The sequence below is a fragment of the Sphaeramia orbicularis genome, chromosome 13, assembly GCF_902148855.1.
Source record: "Sphaeramia orbicularis chromosome 13, fSphaOr1.1, whole genome shotgun sequence".
Classification (NCBI taxonomy): Eukaryota; Metazoa; Chordata; class Actinopteri; order Kurtiformes; family Apogonidae; genus Sphaeramia; species Sphaeramia orbicularis.
This window is the reverse complement of record NC_043969.1, coordinates 21,836,986-21,856,966: the sequence shown is the minus strand read 5'-3', so window position 1 is coordinate 21,856,966 and position 19,981 is coordinate 21,836,986. Positions and strand designations below refer to the sequence as shown.

At 39.4% G+C, this 19,981-nt stretch overlaps 2 protein-coding genes and 7 non-coding genes across 9 annotated transcripts in view; 1 reads left to right on the top strand and 8 right to left on the bottom strand.

Annotated features, from left to right (window-relative positions):
- The first annotated feature begins 2,490 nt into the window (after positions 1-2,490).
- tyr (tyrosinase) lies at positions 2,491-6,230 on the top strand. Its single transcript, XM_030152778.1, has 5 exons — positions 2,491-3,688; positions 4,106-4,322; positions 4,526-4,673; positions 5,030-5,211; positions 5,299-6,230. Exons 1-5 carry the CDS (start codon positions 2,861-2,863, stop codon positions 5,544-5,546), a joined length of 1,623 nt encoding a protein of 540 aa, XP_030008638.1. The 5' UTR covers positions 2,491-2,860; the 3' UTR covers positions 5,547-6,230.
- A 1,935-nt stretch (positions 6,231-8,165) lies between these two features.
- Positions 8,166-19,981, bottom strand: part of nox4 (NADPH oxidase 4) — a 29,472-nt gene continuing 17,656 nt past the window's right edge. Inside the window, exons 16-18 of the mRNA XM_030152777.1 lie at positions 17,524-17,592; positions 8,456-8,556; positions 8,166-8,321 (exon numbers count right to left, since the gene is read on the bottom strand). Of these exons, the coding sequence (XP_030008637.1) occupies positions 8,201-8,321; positions 8,456-8,556; positions 17,524-17,592 (291 nt within the window). The 3' untranslated portion in view covers positions 8,166-8,200. The remainder of the gene's footprint in view (positions 8,322-8,455; positions 8,557-17,523; positions 17,593-19,981) is intronic.
- Positions 9,065-9,136, bottom strand: trnad-guc (transfer RNA aspartic acid (anticodon GUC)). The gene has a single exon. It is a non-coding gene; the product is annotated as a tRNA-Asp (tRNA).
- trnad-guc (transfer RNA aspartic acid (anticodon GUC)) lies at positions 10,123-10,194 on the bottom strand. Its single transcript has one exon. It is a non-coding gene; the product is annotated as a tRNA-Asp (tRNA).
- On the bottom strand, positions 14,439-14,510 carry trnad-guc (transfer RNA aspartic acid (anticodon GUC)). The gene has a single exon. It is a non-coding gene; the product is annotated as a tRNA-Asp (tRNA).
- On the bottom strand, positions 14,921-14,992 carry trnad-guc (transfer RNA aspartic acid (anticodon GUC)). Its single transcript has one exon. It is a non-coding gene; the product is annotated as a tRNA-Asp (tRNA).
- trnad-guc (transfer RNA aspartic acid (anticodon GUC)) lies at positions 15,160-15,231 on the bottom strand. The gene has a single exon. It is a non-coding gene; the product is annotated as a tRNA-Asp (tRNA).
- On the bottom strand, positions 16,840-16,911 carry trnad-guc (transfer RNA aspartic acid (anticodon GUC)). Its single transcript has one exon. It is a non-coding gene; the product is annotated as a tRNA-Asp (tRNA).
- trnad-guc (transfer RNA aspartic acid (anticodon GUC)) lies at positions 19,893-19,964 on the bottom strand. The gene has a single exon. It is a non-coding gene; the product is annotated as a tRNA-Asp (tRNA).

Below are 19,981 nucleotides of genomic sequence, written 5' to 3'. Positions count from 1 at the left end.
GCCTTTGCACAGTACTGTATATATGCATACTTATGAACACATACATACCCATTATGTACATCCATATGAATCTACATACAGCACTAACACAGAAATAAAGGTTGATCATATTCTATCCTAAAATCCTTCACCAGATTTTGGTTGAGACAGTACCAAAAGAGTTTCTATTTTCTGTGTGTGTATACAGACACAGACACACAACCATTCCACTATGATGGACCACTGCACTGCAAAAAAGGGTGACAAAAAACAAGATAAAAACACTGAATCTGAGGAAAACGGTACTCAAAATAAGTGAAATATCTGTCCATGCAGCAAGATAATTTCACTTGGCAAAATTTCTTGTATTAAGATTGTTAAAATCTAGAAATAAGCACGTCTACAGATATGTCAACACTTAAAATAAGAAATGAACTCATAAAACAAGAAAAATTGTCTAACATTTCTAAATTTAAGTTTTTGTTTTTTTTTAAATCTTGGTAAGAACCAAATAATTTGCAGTGTGGACTGAAACATGTGACTGTTTACTGTATCCTATTGTCACCAACAACACTAGTGACGATGCTTCAGCAACTTTTATTACAAACACTAAGCTGTAAAAACATGATGAAAAGTTTGTTATCAGCTTTTAATCACATTCTACTGAACATGTGGCTCTGCTCCCATTATTCCCATTATTAGTGTCATATTTGGAAACATTATCTATGCACATGGATAGTATATTCCAATCTAAAGAGAATGGACTATAAATACACCTAATTTTAACTAGTGACAAGTCATTTAAAATTGATTCTGTAGATCCAAGCTGGAAACATAAGCTACATCCAGACGTTTCTGTTTTAAAATATAAGTAAGAAATAGACAATTCTATCCAATAGATTATTTTTATGGTACTGTTTATGGTGGATGTTTTTTAGAGCCATATATTGATTTTATTTTTTAAATACAGAAGTTTAACATTATCCTTCTCATGGCCTTTCACACCTTTGTGAAAATTATCATCTATTTCAAGATCACATTTAGTATTTCTTCTTTTCATATTTTGCACTGGTCTGGAAAATCCTCTGTTTGTACATTTTCCTCTGTTAGTACTTTTTTGAGATGACCTGCTCTTTGCTGTGTTTTTGAGTCATGTGTTTCAGTGTGTGACTTCATAATGTTAAATATTCCTCTATGTTCAACTGTGGTTCAATATGCATAACTTGGATAAAGTACTTTGTCTGGTCCTCTTCATGTTTATGTGTCATGTAAGGTCCAAGGTTATAATAGTTTGGGATTTTTCATTATAGTTAAATTTTATTTAGTTTCGACTTTTTTTCCTTCTAATTCAGTTAGTTTTAATTAGTTTTTAAAGCAGGTTTGCTAGTTTTTATTAATTTTCATTATTTTCTAAATGCGTAGTTTTAATTTAGTTTTAGTTTTTTTATATCTTTTATCTTCTTCTTCTCTGTCGTATTCAAATAAATCCCAGACAGGACTCTGCTGCTTTTTCCCAACTTTAGTCTCCATGTTTCCAGGTAGAGTGGGGACAAGAAGACGACTGTAAATGACAAGTGACGAGAAGTGATGGACCGTTAAATATCATATGGTGCCATCAGCTAAAATTGCTAGAGCGACATTAATCGATTCCATATCAATCCGACATAGACAAAGACGAAAACGAAGGGAATTTTATCCATAATTTTTATATGTTTTAGTTAGTTTTGTCAGCACACAATACAGTTTCAGTTAGTTATCATTTTTTTTCTTTTAATTATAGTTTTTATTTATTTCAGTTAACGAAAATGTTTTTACAATTCTAGTTTTCGCCATTCGTTAGTTTTCGATAACCTTGGTAAGGTCATGCATTATGGAAACATGAAAAGATCCATGTATACATCTTTGTCCTACAGATGAATAAATATTTAATATATTGTCTGGACAGGTCAACTTAATGTGAATAATCATATTGTAACTTTTTTTTTTATTGTTATCATAATTCTACTACTGTTTCATTATCATCTGAAAAGAAGTCCCCATAACACCTGTCCATATTCAGAGGTTTGAATTGTTCTTCCAGTAAAGTATTGATTTTAAATAAATGTATCAGTAATTAGAAGAGAACCTGTGACTTTGGCTGAGTTGAAAATATGCCGCAGTTACTTAAGAATTGAATCAGATTAACAAATAGTCTTTCTAACTTCCAGTTTCTTATTCTTCTGCAGATTCGTTCACACACTAATCCCAGTCCTGGATCTACCAAGAGGAGGGGTGGTGGGTTTGGAGGCAGGGGTGCACATAATTCTGCCTGAAGTATTGGAGAACAGAGGTCAGCTGGTCTCAAGACAAAATGAAAGACGAATCAGGAATATCCTGAGCATGTGATGTGAGTGTACTGGCTTGTGTAAGTGTGTGTGTGTGTGTGTGTGTGTGTGTGTGTGTGTGTGTGTGTGTGTGTGTGTGTGTGTGTGTGTGTGTGTGTGTTGTACTGAGTGCGTGAGATCACACTCTTTGTTAGAGGGCTGGCCCTAAACCAGCTCAATGAGTTGGGAGAGAACGGGAGACTGTTGGTTGGGTGTAAGACGAAGAAGAGAGTAGACGGAGGTTGGGGGTCTGTGGTAGCAGAGTAGAAGGCCAAAACCATCTAAATACAGGTGTCTGTGCAGAGTACAGTTTTGTCTGTGGAAGTTGAGAGCAGGCTGAAAGTGCAGGTGTATTTTTTCATCACCTTCTGGAGATTAGAAGTAACTAGAAAAGCAGCTCTTCACAACATTTTGTCTGTAAATCATCTTATCTCTGGTGCTTTTGCTACTGTTTTGTGAGGCATCCAGTTCTCAGGTTGTGGTTTTTGTCAACACTGGAGGGGCTTTAACTGTCCATCATGAGGAGCCTGTGTGTGTCTGTAGTTCTGCTGCAGATCCTGGGGTCTTGTATGTGCCAGTTCCCTCGTCCTTGTGCCAACTCAGAGGGACTTCGGACCAAAGAGTGCTGCCCCGTGTGGGAAGGTGACGGCTCAGCGTGCGGGGCCCTGTCAGGCCGAGGCTTCTGTGCTGAGGTGGTGGTCTCAGAAGAGCCCCACGGCCCCCAGTACCCACACAGTGGGATTGACGACAGAGAGCGCTGGCCTTTAGCGTTCTTCAACCGGACTTGTCGTTGCGCCGGAAACTATGGGGGCTTTAACTGTGGGGAATGCAGGTTCGGTTACTGGGGGTCAAACTGTGCTGAGTACCGGGAGTCGGTTCGTAGAAACATCCTGACCCTGTCGACCTCTGAGCAGCAGAAGTTCCTCTCCTACCTGAACCTGGCAAAGAACACCGTCAGCCGCGACTATGTCATCTCCACAGGCACTAGAGCCGAGATGGGTGAAAATGGAGAAAACCCCATGTTCTCTGACATCAACACCTATGACCTGTTTGTCTGGATGCATTACTACGTGTCCAGGGACGCTTTCTTGGGAGGACCGGGGAATGTTTGGAGAGATATCGACTTTGCCCATGAGTCTTCAGCCTTTCTGCCCTGGCACAGAGTCTACCTGCTTCACTGGGAGAATGAGATAAGGAAGCTGACGGGAGATTTTAACTTCACCATTCCATACTGGGACTGGAGAGACGCCCAGACCTGTGAGGTGTGCACTGATGCTCTGATGGGCGGACGGAACTCCCTCAACCCCAACCTCATCAGCCCTGCATCCATCTTCTCTTCATGGAAGGTACAACAGTCTGATTGTCTTCTTCCGAGTGTTTCAGTGTGTGTAACTGTTTGAATAATTCTCCCTCATCTGTTAGTACGAGACCAGGGACACATTTTAACTATTCATCCTCAAACATCCAACTTCGCAGACTTGTCTCTATTTTCCAAAAACACATGTAATTAGTTTAAGAAGATTCAAGACACTTTATGTTTGACCAAGATTTACTTTGCTCTATTGGATTTAAATTTTAATAGTTTACTCAACAAAACTGTTACATAAGCCATAGCAGTCTGTTTGGGCTGTATTAGGAATTAGATGTATTAAATATTTGCACTTTTGTTCCCTCTGTGTGTCCTTTCAGTCCCTCATCCACATTTTACTCAACAATCCACAGTGGTTCACTATGTGTGCATGTATTTGTACGTATGTGTTTAGGTGATTTGCACTCAACCAGAGGAATACAACAATCGAGAGGCATTGTGCAACGGCACAGGGGAAGGTCCACTCTTGCGTAATCCTGGAAATCATGATCCCAACCGCGTGGCAAGACTCCCCACGACAGCTGATGTGGACTTCGTAGTGGGCCTCCCTGAATATGAGACGGGGCCCATGGACCGATTCGCCAACATGAGCTTCAGAAACGTCCTAGAGGGTAGGAGCAGAACTGCAGTGGGTTGGGCATGAACTGATTCCAATACCAGAGAGTCTCTAAAACACCTGGAAGTGTGTTGTTCTGTAGTTATGCTTTAACAGTTACATGTGTTTTTCATGGCTTTTCCATACTTCACCTAGTTCATATTTTTGTTTTCTTTGTCACTGTCTCCATATACTGTATATTCTTTCATTCTTTTACAGGTTTTGCCAGTCCCACCACAGGTATGGCCATTCTGGGTCAGAGCACCATGCACAACGCCCTGCATCTCTTTATGAACGGCTCCATGTCCTCAGTGCAGGGATCAGCCAATGACCCCATTTTCCTCCTGCACCATGCTTTCATCGACAGGTACACACCAGCACAAACAGTGCACACCTGTCCACCAACGATGAACAGAAAACACACTCATGATACAAAAAACATCCAGTCATGTACACGATGATTTACTGCTTTTTAGTTTTTTTGTGCAATTAAACAAAACAGATATATCATCATTTATAAATGTTGATCAAATACAGGGAAGCGTAATAAAAGATGTATGACTGATGTAAAACATGAAATGAAGAAAAACCTTTAAGGTGAACATCAAAGCAGAGAAGAGGAAATGAAACGCTTCAGTCAGGTTCTGTATAACAATCATTTTTTTCCTCCCTCTTTCCACGTCTTGGCCTGTTCCTATCCTTGTCCTCCATCGTCTTTCCTAGTATCTTTGAGCGCTGGCTGAGGACCCATGAGCCTCCTAGGACTCTCTACCCACAATCCAACGCTCCCATTGGCCACAACGATGGTTACTACATGGTGCCCTTCCTGCCCCTGTACAGAAATGGAGACTATTTCCTGTCCAACAAGGCCCTAGGATATGAATATGCTTATCTGCTCGACCCTGGTCAGTACAGACATGTGGAGTGAAGCATTCATCTGTTTTGCTTTTTACTTGAGGACAAACTATTTTATTCTGTTCTTCTTTACTCAGGTCAGAGGTTCGTCCAGGAGTTCCTGACACCTTACCTGGAGCAGGCTCAGGAGATCTGGCAGTGGCTCCTCGGAGCGGGCCTCCTCGGTGCAGTGATTGCTGCAATTATTGCTGCAGTGATTGTTGTTGCAAGAAGGAAATGGAAGCGTAGCCAAAGGAGAAAGAGAGCATCAAGCTATGGAGAGAGACAACCACTGCTGCAGAGCAGCTCAGAGGATGGTTCAGCTTCATATCAGACCAATCTGTAGCACAGCTGGGTTTAAGGTGTTTACTGAGATCTCTGACTCTGGAGAGGTGCTACCTTACACATATCTACTGTGCAGACTTCTGCTGTCAACCAAATGCATGAAGAATCTAAAAATGTCATTTCAGAAACACTAATACATTCTGAATGCACAGCTAAACTCAGATTCCATGAACAATTATTATGAAAAAAACAAAACATAAAAATAACAGCCACAAAAAGTTTTTGAGTTTTTTTCCTTCTGATCAACACAAACTGACTTCTAAAACACATTTGCTGTACTTACACAGATTGTACAAAACAAATGTTTTGTGATGCTTGGCTACATAAGCAAAAGTGAATTGAAATATTTGGATGGCGGCAGAAGTTAAAAAGACTTTCAGTTAAATACTACCAGGTCAAAAAATATGACATTTGGAATTCAGGTGACCTTTTAAGGTTGCACCAGTGGCAGGAATTTAATCAGGAAAGTGTCCCTAATATTTTATAAATTCATGAACAGGCACAGCACACACATTACCAGTGTACTGAGAAAGCAAAAAATGTGATCGTATTCCTACCTTGACAACATTTTATTAACTCTGTGGTTTATTTATTATTTGATCAAATGGATCTGGATTCAACTGTGATTCTGTTTACAAGGCCCACTGTACCGTCTTGCACTATAGCCTAAGTAGAAAAAAAAAAAGCACATGAAGAGGTATTTTATAGTCAGGTGGATTTGGTTTTGAGTCACATTGTTTGCTTCCTTGTGCTGAATAAACCATTGTCTGGACAGAAGAAAGTAGTACTGTTATATTCCTATCATGTCTCTACTTAAGTGTTTTGTGACAGAATTTATTGATGGCTTTAGCTTCAAACTGCACTCACACATCTATCTATCTATCTATCTATCTATCTATCTATCTATCTATCTATCTATCTATCTATCTATCTATCTATCTATCTATCTATCTATCTATCTATCTATCTATCTATCTATCTATCTATCTACCTACCTATCTATCTATCTATCTATCTATCTATCTATCTATTCCTTTTTTATGAGCAGGTTTAGCTCAGGAACAATCAAATGTGGGACCATCTACCTGTTTACCTCAGTTTTAACAGCTTTTAACAAGATGTAATCTGACTTAGATTTTCCTAAAAGTGAATGACTGATAAAATGTCCAACACACTCGCTTGTATGTTAGTAGTGGTGCTAAGGGACCGCTAAGGAGTTTTTAACTGGCTTGGAAAATGTGTCTGATATCATGAAAACAAATGGGATTCATGAGTTTGTAAATGCTGCATTAAAACCAGATAAAATCCAAAGCATATGTGATTTTTTTAATCCTGTCTTTGTCATTTCAGGACTTATTTTTTCTGCAAACACAGTGAAAAGCTTAGTCTAAAACCAGACACTCATACTTTACATTTATTCTGATGTCAGTGGGTAGTGGTTTATGACTCTTGTTACCCGTTTCCTTAGAGCTTACTACATTAATGTCACTGTACAAATGACATTCTATCAAACTCAAATTAGTTTTCGTTACCCATATGCTATATAAATAAGTAATTAAATTAATATCACAAATGTGCACTACTAGTTGACTACGATAATCTTTGGTCAGGAACAAAACTGTACCATTGACTACGCTGTAAACGTGTAATAAAATGCATCGCATTAATCAGACTGATAGATAGTAAGTTCCACTTACAACAAGTTAATTATTCAAAATTTAATAAATAATTTTTTTTTTTTTTTTCAGATCTTGCTTTGCTCTTAAAAAAGAGGACAATCCTGAAAACATACAATGTACAGTGAAAGCTGAAATGCTAAATAAAGGGCATCTAACATAGTTGTTCAGTGACAAAATCAAAAAAATATAAAGATGCTGATTCTTTGTTTGAAAGCGGATGTTTCTTCTTTGTCAGTGACTTTACCTCTGTAGAAACAAAGGACACTTACATTGTTAAGAAATTACCAGAGCCCTGCATTTGTTTTATAAAACACAAAATATAGTAAACATATAAATACATGAATGTAATCAGATGTGTTTTGACACCATTTGGAGGTTGAATGAAGTCGACTGCAGCATGGCCCTCAGCTCTGTGGTGGCCATTTTGATTTGCCTGTGTGGTTTCAGTCTAGTGTTTCTTACATGAGTTGTCTGGTTACAGTGACATTTCAGCTGCTCAAAGACAAATTCCCACTGTGTAATATTATTATCTTGTTGTGTTTGTGGTCATGGTTTTGAAGCTTGTGTTGGACTTTTTTCGCATTTGACTCCCAACATGAAAACACATTTTTCTCCACAGAGGGGTGCTCCGGGGAAAAGATAAGTGGAGAATCAGTGCAGTGAAGCGCGCCTCCTCTATATGCTCGGACTGTCTTGTTTTTCTAAGAGGATGATCAGATCAAACACTGAGGCTGAAGCTTGTTGAGCCGGGTGGTTAGGAAGGCCTGTAAAGAGCGATAGTCCCTGTGTTGCCAGCTCAGGCCTTGCCTTGCTTCGCCTTCAGTGACCAGGGGCGAGCGTGAACATAAAATATAAATAATATCAGTGAAATTTCAAGTAACTAAAATTGGCCCAAGGACATCAAGCACCAAAGTGGATGTTATTCCTCTCAAAATGATTTCTTTTTTCAGAGTTTGTTTGCACCAGCTGAGCTCAGTCAGCTGAAAGATTCCTTGTTGAACTCGAAGGTGGTTCCAGAGGAGCAGGCTGAGTTACACAGTCTGTGGAGAGTCCTGGAAATGCCTTTAGGTCCACAGCAGAACACCCCCACTCGCTTTCTGAAACACACACACACACACACACACACACACACACACACACACACACACACAGGGACACTGTGGTAACAATCACATTACATTAATCCACTTTCAACAGCTAAAAGAGTGGATTAATCCATGACTCAACTCACTGCTTATTGGCCCGTCCAATCTCATCAAGCAGCAGCTTCCACCTGGGTCGACCAACCTGCAGCCTCGATGCCAGAGGTCCGTACTTCTCCTCAGACATGCTCTGCAGCCAAATGGTATGGGAAAAAAACTCTGCTTAAGTAACACTCAATGTCATCATGTGTTTAAATTCAATGGTTGCATTGAGGGCTGTGATATGACATTATAAAATGCTGCTCTACTAATGAGAGTTAATACACTGTTATTACATGCACTAGAGCAGAAGGTATAGCTGATACAGTAATTACACATAGGATTCATGCAACATTATAATTAGTTTGGATCCAAATTGTGTTTTTCTTTTCCTAGAATATCAAGGATAATAACAAGGAGTTGTTACAGAGGCACAGGCAGCGTGGGCATAAAAGGAATGCTTCTCCCTGTTGGGGAACTGAACCCCAGTCTCCTGTGTGACAGGTGGGGATACTCATCACTATACAAACAAGGAGTTAATCCATGGTTTAACATGTACTAAAGAGGAAAATGTAGCTGATATAGCAAAGGAGTTGTTACATTGTTATTACATTATCATAAGCAAAGCCTGACACCAGGGCAAAGGCAAAATACTAACACTCCCCGCCGGGGAATTGAACCCCGGTCTCCCGCGTGACAGGCGGGGATACTCACCACTATACTAACGAGGAGCTGCTATGACTTCCTTACAGTTACTAGAGGGGAAAGTGTGGGTTGGTGTTTGATCACTATGACTTTTGATAGGGTAGAAGCATAGTTTTTAGTGGGAGTCAAGTTAATCGTACTACATACTCCACAAGAACAGAGAAATTTTTTGGTGGCAAGAACAAGAACAAAGTTCATTCATGGAACTCCTGGGAGGTCCTCCACTTTACCACATTAACCACACCCTGACATGGGACTTTATGGTCAGTAGAAAAAGATGGGGTAAGGGGACAGGACTGCAGTGGCCCAGAGGTGCAACAGCCCAAAAAATGATCCATATAAGAAAAAAAAAAAAAGAGAACAGCCCAAAAAATGATCCATATAAGAAAAAAAGAGAACAGCCCAAAAAACTATCCACTATAAGAGAAAAAAAAATAAAAGAACAGCAGAAAAAATTATCCTTTAGCCCAAAAAATTATCCACTATATGGAAAAATGAGACCAGCCCAAAAAATTATCCACTATAAGAAATGAAAAAAAAAAAAAAAAAAAAAAAATGGAACAGCAGAAAAATTTTCCTCTAGCACAAAAAATTATCCACTATAAAAAAAGAGAAGAGCCCAAAAAAGTAATCACTATAAGAAAAGTTGTTCTCTTTTTTCTTTTAGTGGATAATTTGTTGGGCTGTTCTCTTTTTTTTCCTTATAGGGGAAAATTTTTGGACTAGTGGATATGTTTTTGGCTTGTTCTGTTTTTTTCTTATGGTGGATAATTTTTGGGCTGTTCTCTTAATCATACAACATACTCCACAAGAACAGAGGAAGTTCTTGGTGGCAAGAACAAGAACAAAGTGCATTCATAGAACACCTGGAAGGTCCTACGCTTTTCCACATGAATGAAAAGGAGTTGTTACACTGCTTTTACATTATCATAATTAAGTCTCATGCCAGGTTCTCTGCTGAGTAGGATGCTTATTGATGCACAGACACTGAGGGCCAAGAAAAGAGCTTCCTCTCCCCGTCGGGGAATTGAACCCCGGTCTCCCGCGTGACAGGCGGGGATACTCACCACTATACTAACGAGGAGTTGGTTCACAACTATTACATGTACTAGAGTCAAGAATCTAGGTAGTGATTACACCTGAGAATCATGCTCTATTGGAATCACTTTAGATCCACAGTGTCCATTTTTTCTCTGTTACACTGTTATTACACTATCATAAGCAAAGCCTGACACCTTGGCTCAGTAGGAGGTATTGATGCACAGGCACCTCTCAGACAACCGCTGAAGGAAAGTAGTTTTTTTCAGTTTTAGTCAAAATAAATATTCTCCTGTCCTTCATCAAGGATATGAATTACACCTGATTTGTATGTATTGTGTTGGGCTTTCAATATGCAAAATATGGAGATTAAGTTGAAGTCATTCTTTGAGAAATCCACATGGGTACACTGATGTACCTTTGAATGAACTGTAAATCTGTAGTAAAAATGTAAACAAATCTGGATTCATGAATAGCAATTTCCACTTAAAAAGAGGGCAATCGTGAACATAAATACACAGCGTCTAAATAAACCCAAATCATCTGTATGTATAAGCAGGGAACACTCAGGTTTAAACCCAGGATGCTGAGGCACACAGGACATATTCTACCAGCTGAGGTATGAGGATGATCCAGTTAAATACTTTAATAATGAAAAAACAGGGCCTTACCTTAGTAAAACCCATACTTTCAGTTTATGTTTTCTAATCAATGAAGCAGTGTGCAACTACCACACAACAATCCTTTTCCTTTCCAGCACAAAATCATTACACACATCATTAAGATAATTTAGCAAAACTCTTAAGTCTTTATTTGTGAGATGCCATTTGTGCGTTAAAAGACTCAAAGCCACAAGTCTGACTTCAACAGATAACTTTAAAAGGTAGGAACTTAAAGCAGTGATATATATATAGTTTTTTAAATGGAATGATGTATTTTAAAACATTTCCCTGTGGTCTACATAAACTGTAAATGCTCTGCTTGGGTCTGAATTCTTCATTAATTAAACTCCACAGGTCCATCTTCAACTCTATTTCTGAGTAATGACACCAGAAAGGTTGTTTTGAGCGCTGGCCCTTTAAATCACTCCCTTCAGGATTTTGCGGGATTTTTTTTTGATTGTTGCAGCCTAAAATGCCTGATTTTGCGGCAGCTTTTCCAAAAAACTGCAGTGAAAGTTGCGATGATTTGAGGCTACTTTTATTAAAGTCACTGGAACATGGGCATTTACAAATTACCTAAAACAGTCTTTTGAGTTTTTAGCCTTAAAAAGCACCAGGAAGCCATGATTTAAAAAAAAAACAGGCTTTTTTTCATTCATTCATTTTTTTGTTTTGAGCAGCCAATGACAGCGTAGTGTCACAGGACGCCAGCCAATAAGAGTGGAGCATCACAGAATGTTAGCCAATGAGAGTGGAGCGTCACAGAAAGTCAGTCAATGAGAGCGCAGCATCACGGAACACCAGCCAATGACAGCGCAGCATCACAGAACATCAACCAATCAGAGCGCAACGTCACAGAATGTCAGCCACTGAGAGTGGAGCGTCACAGAATGTCACCCAATGAGAGCGCAGCGTCACAGAATGCCAGCCAATGAGAGCGCAGCATTACAGAACATCAACCAATCAGAGCGCAGCGTCACAGAACGTCAGCCAATAAGAGCACAGCGTCACAGAACACCAGCCAATGAGAGCATAGCATCGCAGAACGTCAACCAATGAGAGCGCAGCATCACAGAACATCAACCAATCAGACCGCCGCGTCACAAAACGTCAGCCAATGAGAGCGCTGCATCACAGAACATCAACCAATCAGTGTGCAGTGTCACAGAACGCCAGCCAATGAGAGCACAGTGTCACAGAATGTCCGCCAATGAGAACGTAGCGTCACAGAACGTCAGCCAATCAGAGCACAGCATCACAGAATGCCAGCCAATGAGAGCATAGGGTCACACAACCTGAGAGCCTGATCCCTAGTTTTTCTCTTTCCTGTTGTGCATTTACACCAGGGGTCTCAAACTCAGATCCTCGAGGGCCGGTATCCTGCATGTTTTAGATGTATCCCTCTTCCAACACACCTGATTCAAATGATAAGCCTACCATCAAGCTCTGCAGAAGCCTGATAACGACCGTCAGGTGTGCTGGAAGAGGGAAACATCTAAAACATGCAGGATACCGGCCCTCGAGGATCGGAGTTTGAGACCCCTGATTTACACAGTTACAGCAAACATTTTTTGTAATAAGTAACTTATATATACAAATGCAATGTAGAACAACATCACTTTCATCCAAATACATGCAGTATGTTATGTACATGAGCCACTTCACACCCCACCCCCTCCAGATTGTTGACCGTGCTGCTCTGTCCCGTTCAGTCACTTGTGTTCGTTAATACAACCAACAACTGAACATTTTAGGTAATCGGCTCGAAGTTTGAACATATTTTCAGTATGGACTACAACCGCTACTGCTGACAAACAATTACAGCGAACTCTGAGAAATGTTCGTCGGAAGTCTTGACCTTATATGGGCGAATGTTGTGATGAAACTAGTTATAAACGCAACAAATTAAGAAGGAATTAAAACAGGTTGTAGAAATCCACGCAATCTTTGCCAAAATGAATATAAAGATAGCTTTGCAGCACCTGGAGGGTTCAAATTCAAACTTTTTGAACTATTACGGTCCCCAAATACAAAAATAAATGTACCAAAGACTAATAAAAGTGGGCTTAGCAAAATATGACCCCTTTAACCAGATTTCGTGGTTTTAACGGGTTACCCTATCAGAACAATATATCGGTGGAGGTGGACATCTGCTCAGAACAAGAGCTGGAATCTGCAACAAGCACTCAAGGAGAAATGACCTCAGTGAAGATGTTACAAGTCACTAGGCATGGCACTACTCTCTGTGAAAAGGCTGTGATTTGTTACAGATGTGTGATTTTATGAGTGCTCATGAACACTAGTCAATGTGGTCATTGAGAAAAGCTTTATCACTGTAAACACAGGCAGTGAGGACATAAAAATGAAGATACCCTCCCTATTGGGGAATTGAACCCTCATCTCCCATGTGACAGATGGGGATACTCATCACTATAGACGAGCATTTCCAGTTGAACCCCGGAGGCTGCCATGTTTGTTTGTTTTTACATCAAATTTCCGGTTAACACAGTCAGTGCCAGATCGGACCATGGATACTAGAGGAGCTCCTGAAATCTCCAGTACAACAATGGATGTTAGAAAACCCAAAAAAGGTTCTGGGAGACAATGTGCTGTGTATGGTTTCACCAGACACACAAGAGCTTCTCAGCCCATGGGCTTGCAGATACACAAAATAAGCATAGATCAAGCAGCCCAATACAAATATTAAAATAATAATAATAAATACTTAAATCACCAAATCATCATTGTGCAGGGAAAATTAAGCACCATATGTGAATAACGCTATCTATAAATAATAAATAATACACGGTTTGAGCATCACAGCACAGTTAGCTTCCTTTGATATTCACTCAAAATAATCAATAAATCAAATGTAAATTGTTCTAAGTTGTAAACGCAGAACAATAACAATAAACCAACGTTAGCATTTACCTTCCACAAGATTGGCGCAGCATGGCTACACAGACACAGATACAGCCTGCAGTCTCCACGTCTCCTGCCTCAGTTACCACCACCCATGTACTATGCCAGGAATCGTTCACGCATTGACTTGGTTGCACATTTAAATACACAAAGCCGCTGTGTTGATCTATCAGTACATAACCGACTTTGTGGCTGTGCACATACTGGCATGCCTCTGTCCTCAAAATATGAACAAATGTTGCCGGTGACCGTGACGCTAGGCCATTTCACCATATTGTCCTCCCAGGTGTTTACTGTAGTAGGATGTGGAATGTGGACACGCCATCTTCCTTTGTTAGACAAGTACTCGAATATTTCCATTTAAGAGCCATTGCTAACACAAACGTAAACAAACCGTGACCCTGATCAACCAGAAATGCGATGCAATTCCGGCTCGAATGCAGAAATAAACTAGAAATGTACAAGAAACTTGTCTATCCTAACAAGGAGTTTTTTCACTGCTATTACTGTACATGTACTAGAGAGCAAAAGGTCGCTGATATTGTGATTACACCAGACAATCATGCTGAATTCAACTCAGTTTAGATGTAAAGTGTCTGTTATTGTTATTATTATTACTATTATCATATTTTCATAAGCAAAACCTGACACCAGGTTCTCTGCTGAGTAGGATGTATTGATGCACAGGCACAGAAAAGAATTTTTTCTCCCCGTCGGGGAATTGAACCCCGGTCTCCCGCGTGACAGGCGGGGATACTCACCACTATACTAACGAGGAGTTGTAACATAGTTATTACAAGTACTAGAGCAGAAAATGTAGCGGATACAGTAATTACAGCTGAGTATCATGTTGATTGGAATCAGCTTAGATCATTCATTTCCCAGTAATATCAAGGGAAATGAAAAGGAGTTGTTACACTGTTATTATAGTATCATAAGCAAAGCCTGACACCAGGTTCTCTGTTGAGAAGGATGTATTGATACACAGGCACTGAGGGCAAAGGACAAACTTCCTCTCCCTGTCAGGGAATTGAACCCCTGGAGATTTGTAAAAAACACAAATGGAATACAGGTACTACATGGCCACAGATGTGTTCTGCTTTCACTGACGCAATATCCCTGAGTGACCTTTGACTTTAGTTCCTTGTAAACACAGACAGAGAGGGCAAAGGCATGAAAACAAAGCCCCTCCCCGTCGGGGAATTGAACCCCGGTCTCCCGCGTGACAGGCGGGGATACTCACCACTATACTAACGAGGAGTTGTAACATGATTATTACATGTACTAGAGCGGAAAATGTAGCTGATATAGTCATTATGCCTGAGAATCATGTATACTTTCTCGAGGAGAAAGAGAAGAAGTTGTTACACTGTTATTATATTATCACAAGCAAAGCCTGACAACAGGGCAAAGGCAAAATATAGCCTCTCCCCGTCGGGGAATTGAACCCCAGTCTCCCGCGTGACAGGCGGGGATACTCACCACTATACTAACGAGGAGTTGCTGCTGTTTCTGTACAGTTACTAGAGGGGAAAGTGTGGGAGCTACTTTAATTACATAAGGTCATTACATAAGCGTTTGATCATTATGACTTTTGATAGGGTAGAAGCATAATCTTTAGTGGGAGTCAAGTTAATCGTACCACATACTCCACAAGAACAGAGAAATTTCTTGGTTCCAAGTACAAGAACAAAAGGTCCTCCACTTTTCCACATTAACCACACCCTGACATGGGACTTTATGGTCAGTACAAAAAGATGGGGTAAGGGGGCAGGACTGCAGAGGCCCAGAGGTGCAACAGCCCAAAAAAATTATCCTTATAAGAAAAAAAAGAGAACAGCCCAAAAAATTATCCATTTAAGAAAAAAAGAGAACAGCCCAAAAAATATCCACTAGCCCAAAAAACTATCCACAATAAGAAAAAAAATAGAACAGCAGAAAAAATTATCCTCTAACCCCAAAAATTATCCACTATAAGAAAAAAAGAGAACAGCCCAAAAAAGTATTCACTCTAAGAAAAGCTGTTCTCTTTTTTTTGTTTTGTTTTAGTGGATAATTTTTCTGAGCTGTTCTCTTTTTTTCCTTATAGTGGATAATTTTTTGGGGCTAGTGGATAATTTTTTGGGCTGTTCTGTTTTTTTTCTTACAGTGGATAATTTTTGGGCTCGTGGATAATTTTTTTGAGCTGTTCTCTTTTTTTCCTTATAGTGGATAATTTTTTGGGGCTAGTGGATAATTTTTTGGGCTGTTCTGTTTTTTTTCTTACAGTGGATAATTTTTGGGCTAGTGGATAATTTTTGGGCTGTTCCCTTTTTTTCCTTATAGTGGATAATTTTTTGGGCTAGTGGATAATTTTTTGGACTGCTTTCTTTTTTTTTCTTATAGTGGATAATTTTTTGGGCTGTTTTCTTTTTTTTCTTATAGTGGATAATTTTTTGGGCTGTTTTCTTTTTTTCCTTATAGTGGATAATTTTTTGGGCTGTTGCACCTCTAGGCCACTGTACAGGACTATATAATATATAATATGAACTTAATCGCGCTCCTTCTTAAATATGTTTTTTTTTCTTTTTATATGTTTCCTTGTTGTTATTGTTTTTAAATGTTGATATTCAAACAAACTTTAAGTCAAATTACCTGGTTGTGTTGGTCCGACTCTTAAAACAAGAAAAAGTACTATATTTAGTCAGGAAACGTCAAAACAGAATGTCCCTCACTGTTATTTCATAAAATAGCATGGATTTTCATAATAGTGAAAATCATTCAAAAATGGAATATAAGTACACAGATGTTCACAGATGTCAACCCTTTTACATTAAGACAAAAAACATGCTCTTACACTTTCTGTGCTTTCACTGACACTTGTATCCCTGAGGGGACTTTGACTTGAGTTTCTTGTTGCTTCCTATAAAGGCACTTCAGACCATTGAACACTTCTGAACAGTAGGTCAGTAGAGTGGAAAAGCTCTCAGGAATAGAGACCCAAGTGAAAGGAAATAGATAAATGAATTACAACACAGCAGTCATTGTGCTCACTGTGACTAACCTCTGATTTATCACATGGCTGCTTATAAACACAGGCAGTGAGGAAAGGCATGAAAAGAATGCCTCTCCCCGTCGGGGAATCGAACCCCGGTCTCCCGCGTGACAGGCGGGGATACTCACCACTATACTAACGAGGAGTTGTTGTAACACACCTACACAGGACGTTAAATTCCTTTGTTAACGTGATAACACATTACAGCATGAGTTAATTTACCTTGTTCCATTAGTCCTTTTCAAATATGTAGTCAACTAACATTTAGAACTTAAAAACAAATAACGCTTGTCCTTTCTTACAATACAAGACATAAATAATTTTACGTTCAAACTGCAAGGAAAACAATGTTTTACAGAGCTGCTAATAATATCAGTGCTCAGAGGTTACTGTGTTACTGTTAGTGCCTTTTGTCATGCAGGGTTTTATTCATTTGTAAATTTACAGAAGTGTGATTAAACATATCAGTCAGTTTTAGATGAATACTCTAACTTGTTCTGGTATAACTGAATTGTTAAAGAGATAGAGATCATTTTAAATACAAGAGTAAATGCCACCACTGAGTGTCTGAACTGACGTCATCTGAAGAGCTGAAACTGCAAGACACAGTTTACGGTTTCGCTCCATGGTATGTACTGCCCTCTAGTGGTGGATGACTGACAAACAATAGCACAATGAGGAAATGAGTGAAAAACAAGGTGCACAAGTGTGTGTGTGTGTGTGTGTGTGTGTGCGCACGTGTGTGTGTGTTACCCACCTGCAGCCTGTCTTCTTGGCTTATGTACAGTTTCAGGTTAAAGTAATCTGGTCTGTTCTCCTGCCAGAGCTGAAGCACAAACACAAACATAGAACATTTGGTGGTGTTAGTGATAAGTTAATGAGTTTGGTACAATGCAGAGAATTGACAGTAAAGATGACAAGGATTATTTAACCTGTCTTTCAGAGTGCAGAGGTAAAATCACAACAGACACAAAATACAACAAGACTCATAAACAAATACGATAGTAATTTAACTGAATTCTTTATATTGCTTCCAGGTCTGTCACTTCTACACTGGCTTTGAATACAATACTTAAAATGTTTTTTTTACAATAACTTTGCATTAGTAACTTTGTTTCAGTGTTTTAATAATAACTGAATGAGGTGATTAATCCATAAATATAAGTCTCCACAAACAAATTCAGTGGGAGTGGTGAAAGCCAAGGCTTTAAGGCACAGGTGTCATAGTAATGACGCTCCCTCTCGCCTTTAACCTCTGACCTTCCTTTTCCCCTTGAAACCCAGTAAAGCTTTTACCCTGACTAATGGCACACACAAACACAGGTGGCAAGAACATTATCTTTGTTAAACCACTGTTGTCAAACACTGAGGACAAAGATGTGCACAGACCCCTTTAGGAGAAACATCTCAGGTAACAAACACAGCATCTGAAACTGCTCACCTCATGTCCAGGTAATTTAAACATTCAGTCTAACGTATACAGGTTGTACCACTTCAAATCAAAGACCAAAGTTATAATAGCTTTGCATTTTATATTTGTTTTAATTTAATTTCTATTTGTGTTTTCAATTCAAGTTCACTTTTAGCCTTTTATAGTATACTACGGGGTATCTGCATGGTGTCATCTTCAAAAAGGTCAGGGGAGGTAAAATCTTAAACAGTATAGTACCAGTCTGAAAAAATGTATTCACTTAAGTTAGTTGAAAAAACAAAAATGAAGGTCTACTACATTGTGATTGTGTCATTAATATACAGGATTCAACAGCGCACTAGAAAAACAACGCTGCAGTAAGAGTTCAGGGTAATATTTAGTGAAATCTAGTGGTGAAGTTGTAGAACACACTGCTGTCCTCAACCTGACCCTGATCCACAGTGGTCACAAAAGAAGTACTTTTTTTAGAGTCAGTGTTTGTTTCATTGCAAAAGAATACCCAGGGTTAATTAGACTGTTATTACATTAAATAGCATGGAAATTTGTAAAAATTGAATTAGGGCTGCATGATTTTGGCAAAAAATAATATCCTGATTTTTTCCTCTACAAACTCGATTATCAATTTCAATTTTTGGGTACAGCTACAAAAGACAACAGAAGTCAGCAGGTCGTTTTTGTGAGCAGCCCACAATGCAAGCCACTGCTCCCTACCTCAAATCTGTGATGGCATCACGTGATGAACCCACAGAAGTTTTTTTTTTTCTTCATTAAATCTTTATTGAATGAAGTAGAGTATTCAAACAATGCATACAACTAGAAAATAACATAAGTTTGCCAGGGGGAATACACTACAATACAATGTCCGAATCAGAGCAAAAAATAAATATTTGGTTTTGTGTTACAGAACTTACATTTGTGAATGAAAAATTTAGCAAGTAAGAGAACTAAATTCATTATTTAAAAAAAAAAAAAAAAAGTTTTTTTTTCCTTTTTGGGGTATCTGGGCCCACACAAGTGATACCAATGTAAGTCAGTGACAGGCATCAGTCGTGCGTACGTGGACCACGTAATATGAGTGATCCCCATGCGGTTATATTTAAATTGGGGGATCCGTGCATGGAAGAGACTGACCCAGGACATGCTGGAGGGATTATATCCCCAGAGCTGGTCTCTGGGCAGAGGGCTGTCTGGGCTCCTCTGCTGAGGCTGCTGACCCTACGACCCGGACCCGAACTGGAAGAAGACAGTATGGCACAGATCCGGGACAGCATAAGATGAGTGATCCCCATGCAGCTGTATTTGAATTGCGGGATCCATGCGTGAAGTGATGGCTTATATTGCTATAAGTACTGTGGGCTCAATAACAGATTTAACGTCCGTGGTCATTACACAGACTTCTGTGAATGACCGCTCTCAGGGATAGGAGGAAGAGCCTGTGGTAACCCGCAGGCATGTGGCCCAGACGCACAAGAAAGATGAAATCGATTTGACGATTTCCCTTTTTTAAAAATCGTCCTATTTAAAAAAAATTGATTTCAATTTAAAATCGATTAATCGTGCAACCCTAAATGGAATATATGTACTACATGTCTACAGATGTGTTACGCTTTCACTGACGCAATATCCCTGAGTGAACTTTGACTTAAGTTCCTTGTAAACACAGACAGAGAGGCAAAGGTATGAAAAGAATGCCTCTCCCCGTCGGGGAATTGAACCCCGGTCTCCCGCGTGACAGGCGGGGATACTCACCACTATACTAACGAGGAGTTGTAACACTGTCATT

Coding starts and splice junctions, on each gene's coding strand:
- tyr (XM_030152778.1), top strand. CDS start 2,861: ATGAGGAGCCTGTGTGTGTCTGTAGTTCTGCTGCAGATCCTGGGGTCT. Junction 3,689..4,105: donor CCATCTTCTCTTCATGGAAG/GTACAACAGTCT, acceptor GTATGTGTTTAG/GTGATTTGCACTCAACCAGA. Junction 5,212..5,298: donor TGCTTATCTGCTCGACCCTG/GTCAGTACAGAC, acceptor TTCTTTACTCAG/GTCAGAGGTTCGTCCAGGAG.